The 19119-nt window shown below is 40.3% G+C and overlaps 1 protein-coding gene across 14 annotated transcripts in view; it reads right to left on the minus strand.

The window, feature by feature from the left end:
* Znf532 (zinc finger protein 532) overlaps positions 1-19119 on the minus strand; it is a 105739-nt gene that overhangs the window by 38883 nt on the left and 47737 nt on the right. For 12 of the 14 annotated variants that reach the window (XM_071602701.1, XM_071602706.1, XM_071602698.1 and 9 more), the window contains 2 exons: positions 7505-7686; positions 2956-3132 (listed from right to left, as the gene is read on the minus strand). The exons of the other annotated variants lie outside the window; for them this stretch is intronic. In XM_071602701.1, coding sequence (XP_071458802.1) covers positions 2956-3132; positions 7505-7686 — 359 coding nt within the window. The remainder of the gene's footprint in view (positions 1-2955; positions 3133-7504; positions 7687-19119) is intronic. 14 annotated transcript variants of the gene reach the window in all.

Genomic DNA, 19119 nt, shown 5'->3' on the forward strand with positions numbered 1-19119 from the left:
TTAAGGCATTCTGTTGTTATAACAAATTAAATTTTAAAAATAAAATCCTGAATTGTGCTTTTCAAATTGAGGTGCTAGGGTTGCAGGCTTTTATGGTGTATTTTCAAATACCCATGTATTCACTAAATATAGTAGGAATTATTTCAGAACTAATCATTAAGAAATAGTGCAAATTGTGTGTGATTTTAGATCATTTGCATAACCACCTGTCAACTAAACACTGCTGGAAGATTTCAGGTTCAAATTTCCTTTGGAGTACGGACTACTTAATGCCAAAATAAAGCTTTTGGGTCAAATGTAGGCCAAGCAACTACAGGATGAGAAGTTTCACGGTGGTTGGAACTGGGGCAGGTGGCAAGGGAAGCACTGTCTCAGGCTCTGGTCACATAGGCCCACAAGCCCCTCGGAGCTACATCAGCAGCACCCTTTGCTATAGACAGGCTGCAAGCAAAGACAACAGCCCAGCCCAGCCACACATCAAACTAATACTAACTTACACTTCATTAGTGTGTGAGTTTTGTTTGCCATTTCATCTGCAAATTTGTTTTAGTTTTATAGTTTAAACCACAATAGTTTATAATCAATTTTAGGCCTGTACTTATTAAAGTATCATGGTAGTAAATCTATTTAAGAAAATATGGGAATAATTTCTTCCTAAGCAATACAGTAGCCTCCTCCCTTTACCCACCAGGTACAATGTTCCAAGATGCCTGGTGGATGCCTGAAAGCCTCAGATAGTACGAAGCCCTATAGTTTATTGCTTTTCTCTCTTAACAGTGCTTATCACACATTGTGGCTATAACGTTTGATGGACAACAGCAAAACTAGCACTAATACGTTTTTCCTTCATAATTTCACAAATAGAAGATTTGTTCTTACGATAGACCTTAGCAACCTCAACTTAAGATTTTTATTTTCTTTCCCTATTAAGGTCAAAAACTTTCACCCCTTTTTATTTAAAGGTAGCACTTTATGGCTTCTCTTTGGCATATCTGAATTGCCAGTATCACTATATCTGGGCTTTAGGTCCATTATTAAGAAAAACAAAGGTTACCTGGCCACAAAGGTTACCTAACTGTGGTGTGCCTTCCACCAAAGTCCATCTACTAACCAAGCTTGTCACCAGTGACAAACAGGCCAGCAGCATACACGGTGTGGACACAATGAATAAAAGGATGATTTGTGTCCTGACAAAGCAGGATGGTGGGAGAGTCTTTATAAATTGTTTATTTCTAGAATTTCCATTTAATATTTTTAGACCATGGCTGATACTAAGATCAAAGAAAATAAAATGGCAGATGCAGGAAGTAGAGTGACTACTGTACTAAAATTTGAGAAATACTATTTTAGTTTATTTTAATATCTGCTGCCCTGTATTTTCAGGTTAAAACTACTATGCCAGATTTCAAACAACAAAGTTTCATTTATTTGAACAAAGAATCAAATAACTATATTCACGTGAGAAAAAGGTTACATTAGTGCCCAGAAGTTTTATTTTTATCAACACCGAAGACGCTAACATTCACTAATCCCCATCTTCATAGTCAACATCTCAACGTGCACACAGATCCTCGAATTTGCAACTGATTTCACTCTGAGAAACAATATACAAAAGATCAAAGTAAAAGTCCTATTAGTATAAAATCAGATTTTAACATTTTTTTAGCAAACAGTTATTTCTAAGTATTCAATAACATTTTCCCAAAACTAAATACTATAATAAAAACTAGATATAATAGCGAGAGAAAAAAATACAGATATTATATCACATACCTGCATTTTCTCCCCAATAATTCCTTGATAAGCAGTTATGGGCAAAAATACACCAATGGGGGGTGGGGTGTAGCTCAATGGTAGAGCATTTGCCAAGCATGTGTGAGGCACTGAGTTCAATTCTCAGCACCAAATACATACAAATAAGTAAATAAATAAATAAAATAAAGGTTCATTAACAACTAAAAAAATATTTTTAAAAAAAACTTATTTGAACAGCAAATCCAGCCTCATGTAATTAGCAAACTCTACATTGCAAATGAATTCAGGAATAAAACGAACACAACCAGAAGCATGTAATCCAGTGCCGTGTCCACAAGGGGCAGAGCCATGAAGAAAGGAACAAATGCTTAGAGCCTACTGCAATAGCCACACAGGACCCGTGAGTTACACTTTTTTTTTTTTTTTAATTCTTATATAGTGCTGAGGCTTAGAACCCAGTGCCTCATACATGCTGGGCAAGCGCTCTACCACCGAGCTATAACCACAGCTCCAAGCTACATATTTTTCAGATATATCATCTCATCTTCTTCTACAGACCCTGGGATGTAAGCATTACCCCCACTTTAGAGGAGAGAAAATAACAATCAAGACAAGTAAGCAACAGTCAAAAGCTATGCAGCCGGCCCATGGTAGAATTCCTTCTCTCCTGTGGGCAGGAGGCCCCCTCTGCTGAAGGCCACTCCACTATTACTCCACAAAGCAACAATCAATAAAATGAAGAGTGAGGTGAAGACAAAAACAAACTTTAATTCTACTCATCAAGGACTTATGCTGGCTCTGTAATTAAGTTCAGTAACCAATGTCTTCTGTTGACTTCATTTTATAAACATTACTGGGAAAAGTGTATCCTATAGAAACTATGTAAAATTTTAAAGTGGAGAGGTTGGTGATGTTGTTACTATTTTCCTAGAAGTTGAAATCATCTTAAGAATAAAATAAATATTTGCTTGTTCAGCAAAAATTTGTGAAAGAACATGAATAGTAAGTGACATTTTTGGACAAGGACTTTACCTGAAAAAAACAGAAAGATTTGGGTGAGCTATGATTTATATTCATAGAGCATCAAAATCAGCATTGCTGAATAAATGTTTATATCTTAAATGTCATTGAGAGAACAATCACCTCCTCTAAATGACTATTTCAGCAGCGGAGTAAACATGAGAAGTCAGCGTGACTTACTTTGGTTCTCCTATCTTGATGCCAGGATGCTGTGTATAGGAGTGGGAATGTGTACTCGGGGCAGACTTAAACGCCATTGGGCAGATAGGGCACTTGTAGAAGACTTCACAGTGAGAGCCTTGAATGTGAGACTTCAGTGCAGCCACATCAGAGTACACAACATTGCAATGTACACATCTGTCAGAAAAACAACACAGTCGTTAGCACAGAGCACTAAACACACGTGACTTTGCTGTTGAAGAACTGGGTAAAAGGAACCTATTTTATGGCCCCTTTGGGTTTCCAATGGCTTTTTGGAGGTATTTTGTTTTTCTGTTTTCACCAGATTAAACTTATTTCTACATGATTAAGAGGGAAGATCATGAAAAAAAAAAGAAACTCAAGTGAGTTTTTTGAGCATCTTTACAATTTCTAGAAATGATGTCCCTACTCCAGACTATTTTGAGACTAACAGACTATGACAACCAGGTCAAGACCCAGGAACACAGCAAGACGCCATGACTCCTGCCTTTGAGGAGGACTTCCAAGGCACCAGGGACTAGGGTTTCCCATCCTTCCCAATATCTAGTGGAAGATACCTCCACAGTCTAAACTGCACACCTTAACAGAGGCCAGACGTGACAATGAACACTGGTCCCAAAGCCATAGGCCACTGTCTCCCAGTGCACGCTGTATGTTAATGGATGGTCACCCATAGGGTTACCATAGGATGGAGGTCAACCGCCTAGAATTTCTGTCTCCTGAAAATAAATGAACACACCTGCATTTGTTATTAAAATTACATGAGTTATAAGCTTCTGAAAAATCAGCATTTCTTAAAAAAAATGCCTCCTAGATAATCTCCTTATTTGTTTGTTTGTTTATTTACTTATTTATTTATTTTGGGGGTAGTGAGAAGTGAACTCAGGGGCACTCTACCAGAGCTATATCCCAGGTCCTTTATTGTGAGACAGTGTCTCATTAAATTGCGCAGGCGGCCTTTGAACTTGCAATCCTCCCACCTAAGCCTCCCAAAGTAGATGGTTTTATAGGCATACAACAACTGTGCCTGGCTTTACTTCTTGAATTTCTAAATAATTTGACAACTAGCTCATTCCCTGTTCAATTTAACCCCACAGAAACAAACTATAAAATTAAGAAACATTTCTCCCTTACCTCATCTTTTTCACACAAGGACTCTCAACAACACTTACAACTCCTCCCACATGATGGCAGAGTCTTCTTTGTTCATAACTGGAAACCAATTAAGAGTGGTCTCGCTGTAGACCCTTAGGAATCTCCAAAGATATACCTCAAATGCAACTGAACACGTGTTCCTGGATATGTGTACATGAGTCACCTGGGGGGGGGGAAGGCTCAGATAGGGCCCACCATCCAAGAAGCAGTGCCCAGGGACTTCTAATAACCTAAGACATCTCTATTCTTAGATGCTCCCTTCCAAATCAAGGAAAATGCTTCTAAAGTCACACAGACGTGGCATGGTGTGAATTATACGTGTTCAATAAATCATGCCATATTGGTTTTACAAGAATTTTTTTAAGTTGTAATTAATGCATTAGCATTTTCAATATCTTAAGGCATAATGTTCAGCAACACAGGCACTAAAAACATTACTAACAACAGGAGAATAGAAGGAAAGCTTCGTTATGCTATCTACTGGAACTGTAATTTTAAGCAAAAGAGGAGTCACCCAACATACTCAAATTCTTTTGGGTTAACTTACTGTGTTATCTTGAATAGGTTAATGTTCCTCTGTGGGCCAGTTGCTCATGTGTTAAATGACAAGCATTGGAATATATCAGTCTTACTTCTTACCCACTCTAGAAGTCTATGATCCCAAGGAAAAGGGGAGACTGTCAAACAGGAAGATGGGTTACTAATGAAAACCAAGAATACACTACGCCGTAAACCTCAAATAAAGATCTTCCCATCAGATGTAGGAAGGTGGTGTTCAAAATGCAAAACACCAAGGAAAGACAAAAAGGAGCAAAGATAAAAGCTTAATCCCATGAAGTCAGTGGGACTAGAACGTTTAATTTATAGAAAGTATGAAGAAGTTAAAGTATCTAAACTACAGGTGGCATTTTTTGAGACAGGAGAAAGTGGCAATGACTCAGTCCAAAAAGTATTATAGAGGTGAAGGGGAAGTCCTCCTTAAGAAAAGAAAGCAGGGCATGTTTAAAGTCCTAAGAAAGGACAATGTTGTAAAGCCTCTGCCCAGAGAGGACAGGGAGGTTCAGGGCAACCGAAATCAATAGGGAATGCAAATGAGACAGGCTAAAAGAAACAGAATTTAAAGGGCTCATAGTTTTACAACGCTACTAAAAATCCTATCTATTGAGAAATATTTGTATACCCGACGTCTTTTATATGCTGGGTACCAATCATGGTTCTTTATTTTTTGAATATTTTTTAAATGTTTATAGTATGTAATCCTATAATAATCCCCTTGTAAGATGTAGAGCCAATGTTTTGGGAGGCAGAAAAATACTTGACTTTTATCCATATTCAATATTTATCAAGTTACCAGGAGCCAGGGTGACCCCTCAGTATTCAGGAGATGCAATATGAGCAAGAAGAGAGAGAGTGAGGCTGGGGGTGCCTGCAGGCCTTCATCCAGGGAGGAAGAAAACAAAACAAAGGAAGGCCTGGGAACCCAGTGAGCGGCTTCTCTGGCTACAGATAACAAATTGAAAACAATTAACCCTGGAACCAAAAAGGAGAGAGAGGCACAGCAGGGCCAACCCAGCCAAAAATCAGAATGGACCATTATGTACAACAGCAAGAAAAGAAACTTTATTTCTCTTCTAGAGAAGAAATAAACACAAATTAAACTTCAAAATAAACAAACAGAATATTTTTACAGTTCACAAATCCTCAAGTCCAGGGTAGAGGAAAGGTCATCTACACTTAACACAAAACTTTTAACAAAAATTGGAACTCTGTTATTCAAAGCACCACATTTAAGCAACTCTAAAGATGGGGCAAAAGCAAAGCTGGATGTCTTTTCCAAAACAAGTGACTGCTTTCAGGCTGCATGAGGAGCATTTTAATTTACAAAACATACAAGAAGCTGCTCCTTCTTTGTCCGCTCCACCTAGGTTTGCTTTCATTATATCAGAGGGAGAAGGGAAAAGTTTGAGAGAAGTCTAGACGAGAGAACTAACAGCACCGGTAGAAGTGGGGGGGGGGGCGGTTCCTACTCTCACATGCAGGGTCCACTGAGAGTTTCAAAACGTGATGATAAGGACAAAGGGTTAGCCTGCGTGGACTTGTGGAAACAGGGACCTGAGTATCTTATTTAGCTCTATAAAATCCCGAGCCACTAAAGGCAGGTACTCCCCCAGTTTGTTCTCTGAAGCACAGAGAGAATACATGAATTTCTATACAATCAGTTATGGACAAAACTGATACAAAAAAAAAAAAAAAAAAAAAACCCTGGTTTCTTGATTTCTAAACCAAAAATTTCCTAACAGGATAGATCCAATCAATAAAATATTTGCACACTAAAAATTTGAAGGCATGAGCTGAAAATGGAAAGCCAGCCTCATATTTTAGTATTAGAAAATATGGGGAAAGCCACCCAGGAACCAACGATACCATAACCCAAGTTTAAATAAAGTAAGATCATAAAATCATACCAACTAGACCTTGTTTCTATAAAATACAACTGGATTACAACTAAAAAAAAAAAAACCTACCGCATATTAACAGTCCATTATTAAAGCTACCAAATAACCAATGTTAAGATAAACACACAATACAGTAATACCTCTATTAACAAAGACACTTATCAATGACAAGTTCACTTGGGAAATTTTAATCAAATCGAAATAAAATATAGCACATGAATGCATTTTAGAAGGTCATGAAGTAGAGAATAAAGTACTTCATCACTCAACGCTAACTAAACTAGCCTTGAATTTGCCAGATGTTGTAAAATACACATCTGGGAATCTTCAGAGACAGTGAAAGGGACCATAGTTATGATACATAAAAGAGACAAAGGAAAAACCTAGACTCAGGTAAAAGAGAAGGAAGGGAAAAAAGGTCATTTGAAATGGAAATCCTTTCCAAAAAGAGCAATGTTAGAAAAGGACGTAAACCGGATCCTTCAATGTGGATAAAGTAACCAACCATCATACCATTTCTATCTTCACTAGCAAAGCAGAAGTGTTTAGAGGTGCAGAAATGCATATTTTTGCAGGGGTTAAAATGTGGGGAATGTGACAATGAAAGTATGTTTAAAGGGTGCAGAAAGAAAGTCAATCAAAGCCAAACCTCCATACGTGTGCATTTTGGCTACAAGACGTGCATTTTGGCTACAAGACGTGCACTTTGGCTACAAGACCCCTTCCTCAGCTTTGTGTGGAGCAGAAGGGCCAATGTTGAAAAGATTAAACAGACCAACTCTACTACAAACCAACTAGGACCTGTTAATCGAGGTATCACCACACCACCCTGAGAACTGTGAGCTCAGACCACTCAAACAGCAGTGTAGTTATAAGTGTACGAGCTGAACTTGCACATAAGTGAACAATATACTAACCGAAAACCAACTCTCCGCGTGTAGTGCAGACAGTTCTTGGTGACGTGGGTCTGGAAGTGCACCGACCTGCAGATGGCCCCACACTCAGGGCAGGTGTAGGGAGATTTGTGCTGATGGATTCTCTGGTGTGATGCGTAACTGCACTGGTTAGGAAGCAGCATCTGGCAGATAGTGCAAGTCTTCTAAATAAACCAAAGGGGGAAACAGGGTTGGTCCTGCTAAGTTTCTTCTAATAGGCAAAGAACCTTGGTTAAACCTCACAGTAATTACACTTCTCTCATTTCAAACACTACTGCAATTGATTCTAAGTCAAAGGGAAATGCAATGGAAAATTCTTTACCCTGTAAAAGAAAAATAATCTCTACTATGCAGTCAGGTTTGTCTCAAAATAGGAGTTCCAATTTTATTATTTTTAATTTGTTTAGCGTGAAGAAAAGTTATTAGGAAAGCTGTTCCTGTGAATTATGTTAGCAATTCAACTTTCATGTAAAATAATAAGTTCATGGGTATGTGTATCTTGACGGTAGTCACAGTTTCCATAGTTCATAAATTTTCTTCAAAATTACAAAAATTAAACAGAGGCTAATCCAGTTTCTTTTTTTCTCCCCATCACTTCAGTTATTTAAAATCTGAAATACAGGAATGCAAAAGGATGGCCATTAGTTTTCTTTGCACTTAAATTCGTCTTAAATGGATGAACTGGCCATAATATGATTTATAATTAAAACCAATAAACTCAAGCCTCAACATGAGTTTAGATATTAAATTGAAATTTTATAGCTTAAGATCTGATTACATATAAAATAAAATGAAAACTGAAATCCTTTTTGAAAAAGGTTTTATCATTAACTATCCATGAAAAACCAAAATCACTATTTTTCTTCCCTTTATATGTAAGTAGCAAACATAGTCTATTTTAAATACATAAAAGAAAAAACCTTAAAATGTAAACTAAAGACTTATTACTTCCACCCTAAAAATACACCCAGCATAGCATATGAGATAAAATGTGCCTGAATACTTTTAAACATTCATGCAAAAACAAGTATCTACTATCTTCTAAAATACACAACTTGAATTAAAGTCAAAGTCTCAAAATTTATAGATTTTTGCTAATATTTAAAACACTCTTAATATATTAACAACAGAGCTAGAAATTTTTTAAAGGCTTTTTTAATGCCCTAGGTTTAATCCCCCATAAACCCCTCCCTCAAAAAAACAAAACCAAAAAAACCCCTCATATCCTTCTAGCTTTTGAATCAAGCCCAAAACTTAAGATTTAAAATTTAAACTACAGAGTGACTTAGACCAAGAAAAATAGGAAACTCACTTGAAAATTCTCTCTTGGTTTTCTCCTGAAAGGACTAAAGTACAAATTTTATCCCATAAAATGTTTATTATAATCATAAAATAAGAACATTACAGGCAGCTTTGATGAGGTTAGTGTCATTTAAAAATAGCATTCCTTTTCTAATAACATATTTCAAAGGTTAAACAAGCCACAACAAGAAAAACCAATCAACAGATTCATTAATTACAACATTCTGTTAACGTCTACATTATCACCAGTAATCATTTGTTTCTTTGAACTAAAGTCTTCTATCTACCTTCACAGAGTCATTAATACCAGGCATCCAATTATGATGACTAGTTTTCCACAGGCATCTTAAAATGTCTTGAATTTACTTGGGAATAAAACTCAAATTTTTCAATTTTAAAAAAGTCAAAAGACATTATTTATCTACACATATACACATTTATGCATATATACATACACATAAATTATATGAATGTGTGTATATATAAAATATAAATATAGACTGTCCCATTTCACCATGAGCCAAGTGGCAAATTGGGTACATAAATAAGTTTAAATACACCATCTCATTTATTTTTCATAATAATTTGTGAAGTAGATAATATCTCCATTTTACAGGTGAGGAAATGAGGCTTTGCAAAGTTAAGAGACTTTCCTAAGGCCCCCAGCTTTAAGTGCAAGAACCAGCATTTGAACCAGGCTCTATCAATCCAGAGGCATCTTGATGGAGGGGTAGGGAAGAAGTAGGATGGAGGTCACAAGAAATAAACAACAAAAAATGCACATCATTAAAAAACTATTAGCAAATACACTGAATGCCAAAGATGACCATGTTATGTTAAGATCAGAAATTATTCGTCTTCCCCCAAAGACTCTGTTATGAAAGTAATGTGATTATACTATTTTTATAATAGGAACAAATAACACCTAAAAGGGAAGAAGGTGTGTTTCCTAAAAGCTGAAAAAACTTTTCATCAGGATATAATTTCAACTGGTTACCCCACAGAACACAAAAAATTCACAATGCACCACTGAGGTCCTTCACCACCATCATCATCGTCACCACCCTGCCTCCCGCCTCCCACGCAGGAGGAACCTGCACTCATCCATTTCCACCAGCTGAGGCTTTTCACTCACAGGGTATAGAAGGCCTGGGAGAAAGGGGGCCAGGAGGATACAGCCTCAAATCAAAGTGCTTTCACATTCGCAATGGCTGAAACAGGAGCGTGTGGTCATCTGGGAATCGTGCTGGGACTCAGGGACCTTACCTGTACTTCACACAGACCTATGTGTATTCTTGTGCATACACTGCTTTTATTCCTGAAAGGGGGCAGGGTGGTCTTTTGGTTGTAGACATTCTCCTCCTCCATGCTCACTCAGTACCAGTACTTTCAAACTGATATGACATCGTTTACTTAACTGTACTCCCTCCTGTTATGTAACTGCACCTGTTACAGAAAACATGTCATCCCAGCTCCCGAGACAGTGGTGATGGGTTTTCACAGCACAAAGGGGGTATATTCCACTGCTTTTCTGGAAGCTCTGAATTCATGACAAAAATGCACATTCTCTAGATTTAGGGAATACATTTGAGCAGAGAGACAGACAAGGATTTCTCCACAGACTATAAGAATATGGCTTTCCCTTTCTTTTTTAATCAAGGAAAGTAAAATATACCTGAAAAGTCTAACTCTTCATTGCACAAAATTGAGACTACTTTACTAGAAGAAAGCAGTTCACCCTGACAGTTCCTGTCTTTTGAAAAGAAGAAAGCGTTTCATGTGTCTCTTGACGTTTAATTTACACTATTAGAAAAATGGATATTTTCAATACCTAAATAATAAATAGCTAATTTCTACTTGGGGCAGGTTCATTTGCTCGGGGAACTGTTAAAAGTAGACATTACTTTTCAACAGCATCACTTAGTCCTAGAAAGCTATACGAAAACAAGGCTGAAAAGTAATTATGTTCTGTGCTTCATAGTTACTCTTCTTAAGCCTTTTTTAAGCCAATTGTGGCACTAAAACTGATGGCGGGCTTGCAAATACTGGCTGGGGAAAGGGAAGGGGCCGTAATGGCCTGGGAGTCAGAATGTGGAGCTTGGCACTCTCTTCCCCTAAGTGAGGAAATGTCTGAGTAACAAGGAAAATAATTCTACATATTTCAATTCATATTTCAGGCAGAAAAACAGCCTCGGGAAGGTACAAAGAGAGGGTGAGAAAGGCTAGAGAAACATGAGCCAACATATCTAATATTTACGCTCAACTTCAAATGGACCAACGCCTGCAACAGCATGAAACATGGATCCAAAGGCCCAACACTGCCAGCTCAGCAGTCAGCCAGATGCTAAGTAAATTACTCCGCCTCATTAGCAGCAGTTCCATGATCTCTGTCTACAATATAATTACCAAAAAAATAGTAATAACAAAGCATACCAGTTTGCTTTCTGGCCTTCGTTTTCATCCAACTTCACAAAAAGAACCCAAAGAAAACATTCTGTTTCAGATCTCACTTAAGTGGGAATAGCACTTGCTGCATATACCTTTGTTCCCAAAATACCTTTGTCCTCAAGTCATTGGCCACAATCAAAATCCCTAATAAGAGTTCACTGTTTAAAATGAGCAGATTTACAGAAAGCATGTATCTGACTAAGATGATCATCTAGGTACACTGAGCTGGTAACACTAAAATACAAACTGGGACAGGACTAGTCAGATCAAAATAAAACTTCAGTATTTCAGAAAGCAGGATCCAATACAAAGAGTCAAGTGTCTTTAGCTCATAATATCATCAGGGAGGAGCTGGAGTCCTCAGTTTTCAAAAGAAACTGCCTGAGTAGAGTATACCTGGAAAGTCGAACTGGCAAAGACTGCTCAAAAGAATTTAATACTTGCTCTGTTGTGTTAATGACACCTGAAACTAAAATGAATGAGCAATCTGAAAATGAGGACCACTGTGGATATGTAACCTTTATCTGTACTCTTAAAGCTCATGTGGTGTAATCCCAAAGTCTGTTCTTACATGATTCCTAAGCTCCCACCAGCTGTAAAATTCTATGCTTCTATATCCTAAGGAATCTGTGTGAAGTGGGAAGATACAGAAGCAGCAGTAAAGAAACCCTGCTCTGAAACCCTGGTTCTGCCGCTAATTGGACATTTGTTTTTCCAATTGTAAAGAGTAGACCAAAGGGCCTAGCACATGTGGCTGGTGTAGATTCCAAAGAAAGAAAACCGATTTTTAATGATTAACAGGGTACCACATCCATTTCCAGTCTGTACTTGGCTAAATTCAGTCATGGTTTTATTAAGAGGTGAAGCAATGACATTCCAATGCTGAAATATCAATTATGAAAGCTACAAAAAACTAGAGCCATCAGCTCCTGCCTAGCTCAGGAAAAGGCGCAGGCCCCTCCAGCCTCAGTCTGCTGCTCACTCTCTCAAGGTGCCCCACAGCAGAGATTACAAATCAGACAGGTCAGAACAGGGACCCACAACAGGGACAGATTTATTGTTCACTGCCCTGAAGGGCTGAGACCCACCCCTCGGTGCCATCACCTCCTCTGTGTAAATGCACATGGGCAGGCCTGTTTAACCTCAGCCTGTGCATGCTTTAGGTTCCTGGACCACATCACCTGCCATGTGTGATAAAATTCCAAGACTCAGATACAGGCTTGGGAAATGTCAGCGAAGAGGGCTGGGGCCAAGCCCTGTGCTTCAGCCCAGCTCTCCCCAGAGACCTGGGCCAGGGTGTCGCCGAGCACAGAAACGATGCTCTAGGCATTGCTACTTCTGTACAGATCAGCCGCAGAGCATCAGGGGAAGAAGAGCAGGCGGCAAGCAGAACTCAGCAAATGCCACCAAAGCCTTCCTTCAGGACGTAACCGATGGGCACGCCCTTGGAAGGCTGAGCACCCAAGCAAGGGAGGTGGTTCGGGAAGACGGACAAGCAGAGCCACAACCCACGTTCGCGGAATGGGAGGCCTCACCAGGTTCACTGGGTTTGAAGAAGTACAGGAGAAGTGGCAAAACGGAAGAGAGAAGATTGAAGTAAGAAGGAAGCGTGCTGGCTTCTTACAGCTTGGTGTAGAGCACTTGTTTGCCCACAGTCCCTGGGATCCATCGCTAGCACCAGAAAAAGATGGGCCTTGAGTAACCAGCAAAAGGCTGCCCTCTGGGCTCACCAGAGGAACAAAGAGGAAGACCCTCCTTCCTTCCCGACTGCTGTGACAGAGGGGGCTGAGGACAAGGAGGCCGACACTGGGCAATTGAGACAAAATCCCAAAGAGTCATACTGAACAGGAAGGAAGCCTAACTCCAAAAACCAGCCCAGAAAAGCCCCAGGCAAGAACATGGTGGACAGGACATATCCCTGAAGACAGAACCGCACTGGACCTCTAAAAAAGGGTGTAGAACTTCTAATTCCAGGAAAGGAGAATGAAAGCACCTTTCCCTATGCTTCGAACTGAGGACTACTAGAAACCCTGAGCACCCACAAAAGGACTCTGGCAGCGGGGAGCAAGAAGGCAGACTGGCGAGGGACCTGGGACGGAGGAGTGCCAGGCTGGGGTTCCCCCATTTCTTCCAGCCTCACATGTCCCAGACTAGAGTGAAGAAGCTGGCAGCCCACACATGCCAGAGGATAGAGACAAAGCCCGAGGAACAGGAAAGGGCAGCCTCAGAAGAGAGGAAACGCTCAGACAACTGCTCTGCTCCAGCCAAATCCCACAGAAACACTGTGGCCCCACCAAGCTGTGCCAGGCTTCTGCCCCCTGAGACTGCTATGAGCTGTCCCAATAGTCCTGCCCAGATGGTGTCAGAGGCGCAGAGAGAAGGGAAGGGGCCTTGATAATGAGCCTCCACCAGCTCAGGGAGTATTAAAAAAGTGCCCCCAAGGAAATCTCGGGGCCCAAATGATTTCACTGGAGAATTCATCAAATGTTGAATTATATACACTCTCATCCAGAAAACAGAAAACGAAGGATCACTTCTCAATTCATTATATAAAACTAGTATCAAACTACCCCAAACCAGACAAGGACAGGAGGAAAAAAGAAACACTCATGAATATAGATGCAAAACTCCTTCGCAATGCCAGGTGCAGTGCACATCTATAATCCCAGCTACTCAGGAGGCTGGGGCAGGAGGATCACAAAGTTCAAGGCCAGCCCGGGCAACATACTTAGTGAGACGAGACCCTGTTTCAAAATAAAATATATATTCTTTTCAATCAGGGTGTGCTGGGGGATGTAGCTCATTGATAGAGTTCTCCTAGTCTAAATCCCCAGTACTACCAAAAAGAAAAAGAAAAAATTCCTAACAAAATATTAGCAAATTAATTCACAATATAGAAAAATAATTATGTTGCTTGACCAAGTGGGATTCATCCCAGGGATGCAAGGCTGTTTCAACATCTGAAAAATCAATACAATTTACCCCTAAAATATTCTGAAACCAATAAATAAGTTTAAAAGAATCAGAGAATACACAATAAATATACGAAAACAGGTAGCATATCTACATGTTTGCAATGAATATACGTACACCAAAAATATGAATGTGTACTTCCAAAAAACAATTTGGCTGGTACGTGTAACTCAGTGGCAGAGTACATGCCAAGCATGCAGAGGACCCTGGGTACTATCCCCAGCATAGCAAATTTAAAAAAAAAAAGGAGGAAAAGGAATATGAACAGAATTTATATAACCAAAATAAACAAAAAAGAGCTAAATAAATGGACAGCCTGAATTCACAGACTGAAAAAGTTAACACAATGAAAATTGTTTCTCTCCCAAATTGACATAAAAGCTTAATGCAAGTCCTGTCTAAATCCCAGCAAGACAGAAAGATTTTGGAAGACATAGCCAAGATTATTCTAAAACTTATATGGAAAGGCAAAAGAATAAGAACAGCTGAAATGATTCTGAGAAAGAACAAGGTCTACTGGGTGTGAAGATATCACATGGTCACAGCGCTCAGGGCTGGTGGCAGTGCTAGAGGGCAGACAGATGTAGGCTGGGCAGAACAAAAAAGCCAGAGACCACCCGACACAAGCACACCTGACTGACCAACCCCTGGCACCTGCCAAAGGCACACAGGTAGTTCACTGGAGGAGAGAGCCTTTTCAATAAATGGTGTTGGAGGAAGTAGACATGAAAGAGCAGAAAAAGAAACTTGCTAAGTTTACATCGTATGCGAAAATTAACTCCAGCAGGCTTAATGTAAAACACAAAACTAAAACCCTTTAGAAGCCCAGGAGAAATTCTTCAGGATTTAGAAATTCTTCAGGATCTTGAGTTCTTGGCACCAAGAGCATAAGCCATAAAAGATAAAAGGGAAAATTGACAAACTGAGCCTCATCATAATTTTTTTTTTTTTTTTTTTTTGGCTTGGCCAGGGACTTGTTAGGAGGGTAAGGAGATATGCTACCAACTGGGAGAAAAGACTTACAACCACATATTCAACTAAGGACTAATATCTGAACTCATGCCAGGTGTGGTGGCATATACCTATAATTCTAGTGGCTCAGGAGGCTGAGGCAGGAGGATCACAAGTTCAAAGCCAGTCTCAGCAACTTAGTGAGGCACTTAGGAACTCAGCAAGACCCTGACTCTAAATAAAATACAAAAAAGGGCTGGAGATATAGCCAAGTGGTTAAGCATCCCAGTACAAAAAAAAAAAAGAACTCATAAACCTAGTTTTAAAAAAATCTAATTAGAAAATAGGCAAAAGATATGAAGAGATTTCACATAACAGGATATATCGCAAACCCATAAAAAGACATTTACCATCATCAGTCAATGGGGAACCAAAACCACAATGAAATAACACTATATACCTACTAGATGAGCAAAAATAAAATTTAAAATGGTACCATATCAAATGCTGGCAAAGATGCAGAGAATGGGATGATTCACACAGTTTATGGGAATAGCCACTCTGGAAAACAGTTTCTTAAAAATCTAATGTGATCTGGGTTGTGGATATAGCTCAGTTGGTAGAGTGCTTGCCTCACATGCACAAGGCCCTGGGTTCAATCCTCAGCACCACAAATAATAATAATAATAATAATAATAATAATAACGAAATGTAATCTAATGGCCACTACCATACACGCCAGTAATTACACCCCTGGGCATTTATCCCAGAAAAATAAAAACCTATGTTCACACAAAAACCTGCACACAAATGTTCACAGCAGCTGTGTTCATAAGAACCCCAAACTGGAAACAATGCAGGTGTTCTTCAAAGAGTGATTGATTATGTAAACAAACTGGTACAACCTCATAATACATACCACACAGCAATAAAAAGGGACAAATGGTGGAGGGTCCCCAACTTGCAATGGTTTGATGTATGATTTTTTTGATGTCTAAAAGCGATACACATTCAGTAGAGCCATACCAGAGAGTTTTGAATCTTTTTATCTTTTCCCAGGATACACACACACACACACACACACGCACACACACAGTCTGATATTCTCTCAATACGCTGGCAGTGGCGGCCAACGTGTCACAGCTGACAGTTAGCCATGCCATCACAAAAGGAAACCCTCTACAGCACCCTGCTGCTAAGCTAGGATGTTAGGCAGATCAGGAGAATTCTGTACATTTTTGACTTATGCGATATTTTCAACATGATAGGTTTATGGAGAACATAACCCCATCATAAGTCAAGGAGCATCTGGACTGATATAGGCAACAAGCTGGATGAATCTCCAGGGAACTGTGCTGAGGGAAAAGAGAGTTGTATAGCCATATGGTTCCATCTATATGACATTTCTAAAATGACAAAATACAGAAATGAAACAAATAGTAATCACTCGGCATTAAGGTTGGGGTGGCAACTGGAGTAACTCTTACGGTGATGAAACTGTTCCATTTCTTGACTCATCAGTGTCCACATCCTGTTGTGATACTGTTCTACAGCTCTGTGAGATGTTACCATCAGGGGAACCTGATGAAGGGTACATGAGCCCTCTCTATATTAATGATTCCATGAATCTAAAATATCTCAAAATAAAAAGGAAAGAAGGGAGACAGATCCCTACTGCCAGTGAACTAGTACCCCTTTCTCCAGGCCTGTTAACTCAAGCTCAAAGACGCCAACGAAGGGTGGTGGTCTTACTGGTCTAGCCAGGACCCATGGTCAACCCCTTCCAACCCTCGGAACCGTAACAGAGGTGGCCAGGCCAGTTCAGGAAACTACTATGGATGGTTCTCTGAGATGAGTGTGCAGACTGAGGGAACGCTGTCTCCAGACAGATCTCCCAAGAGCCATGAGCTGTGGGAATAAGGCTTTGCTCCATAGGGGCCCTACCTCAAAAGGCAGCTGCAGTGAGGCTATGGGGAAGTCCTTACAAATGTGGGTAAGGAGCCCTGAGTCTCTCAATTCACCAATAAGTTACCAAGAGCAGGGAGGTCAATGGAAGATGGGAGGCAACATTTCAAATTCACAGACACAGGAGGCAACACGGCAAAGAAGGGGCTCAGCCAAGGTTAGGGTACTGGAGATGCCACTCAACTCCTAAATTCTATGAGAAGACAAAAGTATTCTAAGTGCCAATCTCAGGAAATTTTCTTTTTCTTTTTCTTTTTCTTTCTTTTTTTAAAAATTTTGTTTAGTTGTAGATAGACACAACACCTTTATTTTATTTATTGATTTTATGTGGTGCTGAGGATTGAACCCAGTGCCTCACAGGTGCTAGGCAAGCACTCCATCACTGAGCTATACCCACACCCATCAGAAAGGAAATATTTCTATAGGAAGATTTTTTTCCCAACTAAGTTTAAGTTCACAGACTGTAAATTGGCCAAGGGCCATGTGATGAGCAGACTGGAAAGACGGACTATGGACTGATCCCCATTCATCTGGTCCTTCTGTCTTACTGCAGCCCTACAGCCCGCTACCACGCTTACCCAATGCCACACCTGGTGGCAGCAAGGGCGAGGAGGCCCCAGCTCCCGCATTACGAAGCCAGCGTTTCCAGCTTGCCTCCCAGGCAAGTCTAACTGCGAGTGCAGAAGGAGAAGCAGCCGCTCCATACAGAGCTGGTGCAGCCCGGGCTGCTGAGGCAGAACCAGACTCCCCATCCGTCCACGGGAGAACCACAGCCGTGTCTGAGGCAAACAAGAGGTCGTGGGGGGTCTTCTGGGCCATGACTGCAGTGAGTGGTGGGGCACCAAACACCAGAAGAAGGTGACAGGGGCACTTCTGTCTCCCGCCCTTCAGGCCTGGCTATACAGTCGGATGAAGCTCACTACCTGTAAATCCTCTTCTCAGGGGTGCTGAGGGGGTGACTTAGGCAGGCTTAACTGGAGAAAGGAAATGGAATGATGGTCCATTTGTTTACCTTGATGTTTACCTAGGCTTAGAGTTAAAACAGAGTAAGGCAGTTACTTATTCCTTAGGATTCCAGGTGACATAGGGGACCTACATGTTTTACCTGTCCCAACAAAATACAAAAATGACAGTAAAGCAACCACACACAGGAGAGAGAGCCATACCCTTTTGATCCCAGCTTAATGCGGAGCCTAAAAGGTCAATAGAGAACAGGAACCGGGGAATACAAGACCAAGGAAAATGTCTGCATCTTTGCCCATGTCCTTCCATGTTCCTGGAGAAGAAGGGGGTCCCAGAAAAAACAGCCATATCTGAGGGCAGTGCCAAACTGAGGACCTTAAAACTAGGGACCTGTGGGAACCTCCAAGGCCAACAGGGAGCCCACTAACCAGAAACAGGGCTTGGGACAAACACTGTAAACAAACGGCTTTGAGGTTTTCCTTGGCTTCTTTTACTGCATTCTTTTAAGATGAAAACAAATACTACCCTTTTGATGAAGAGGCAATAAGATAAGGGGGCATCCAGATAGAACCCAAGCATCATCGCTAGGTTCCACTAAGTTCCAGCAATCACTCCTGACTACAGAACTGCTTCTCTTCTGACGCACTCAACAGTCGGAGCCAGGGACACATTCAACATGCAAACCCGCAAGAACACTGTCAAAACTCTCATCGCATCTGTTGCCACTAAACTGAAAATCACTGGAAAAATACTGAGGCATTCTCGATCTTTGTTCCCCAAATTCTAAATCCTACAAATAACAACCAGTAGTTGCCCTTGAAGAACCAATCACCAAAACTACCAGACCACAGCACATGCCTCCTGATGAACAAGATACCCGAGAAAGACCACCTCCCCGCTGGATCTCCATAAAGACAGGCAGAGTATTAGCTCAAACTGGCACCCCTCCCCCATCAAATTCCACTCATTTGCTGATTTGGACAGTATCATACATT

The sequence above is a fragment of the Marmota flaviventris genome, chromosome 16 (genome assembly GCF_047511675.1).
Source record: "Marmota flaviventris isolate mMarFla1 chromosome 16, mMarFla1.hap1, whole genome shotgun sequence".
NCBI lineage: Eukaryota > Metazoa > Chordata > Mammalia > Rodentia > Sciuridae > Marmota > Marmota flaviventris.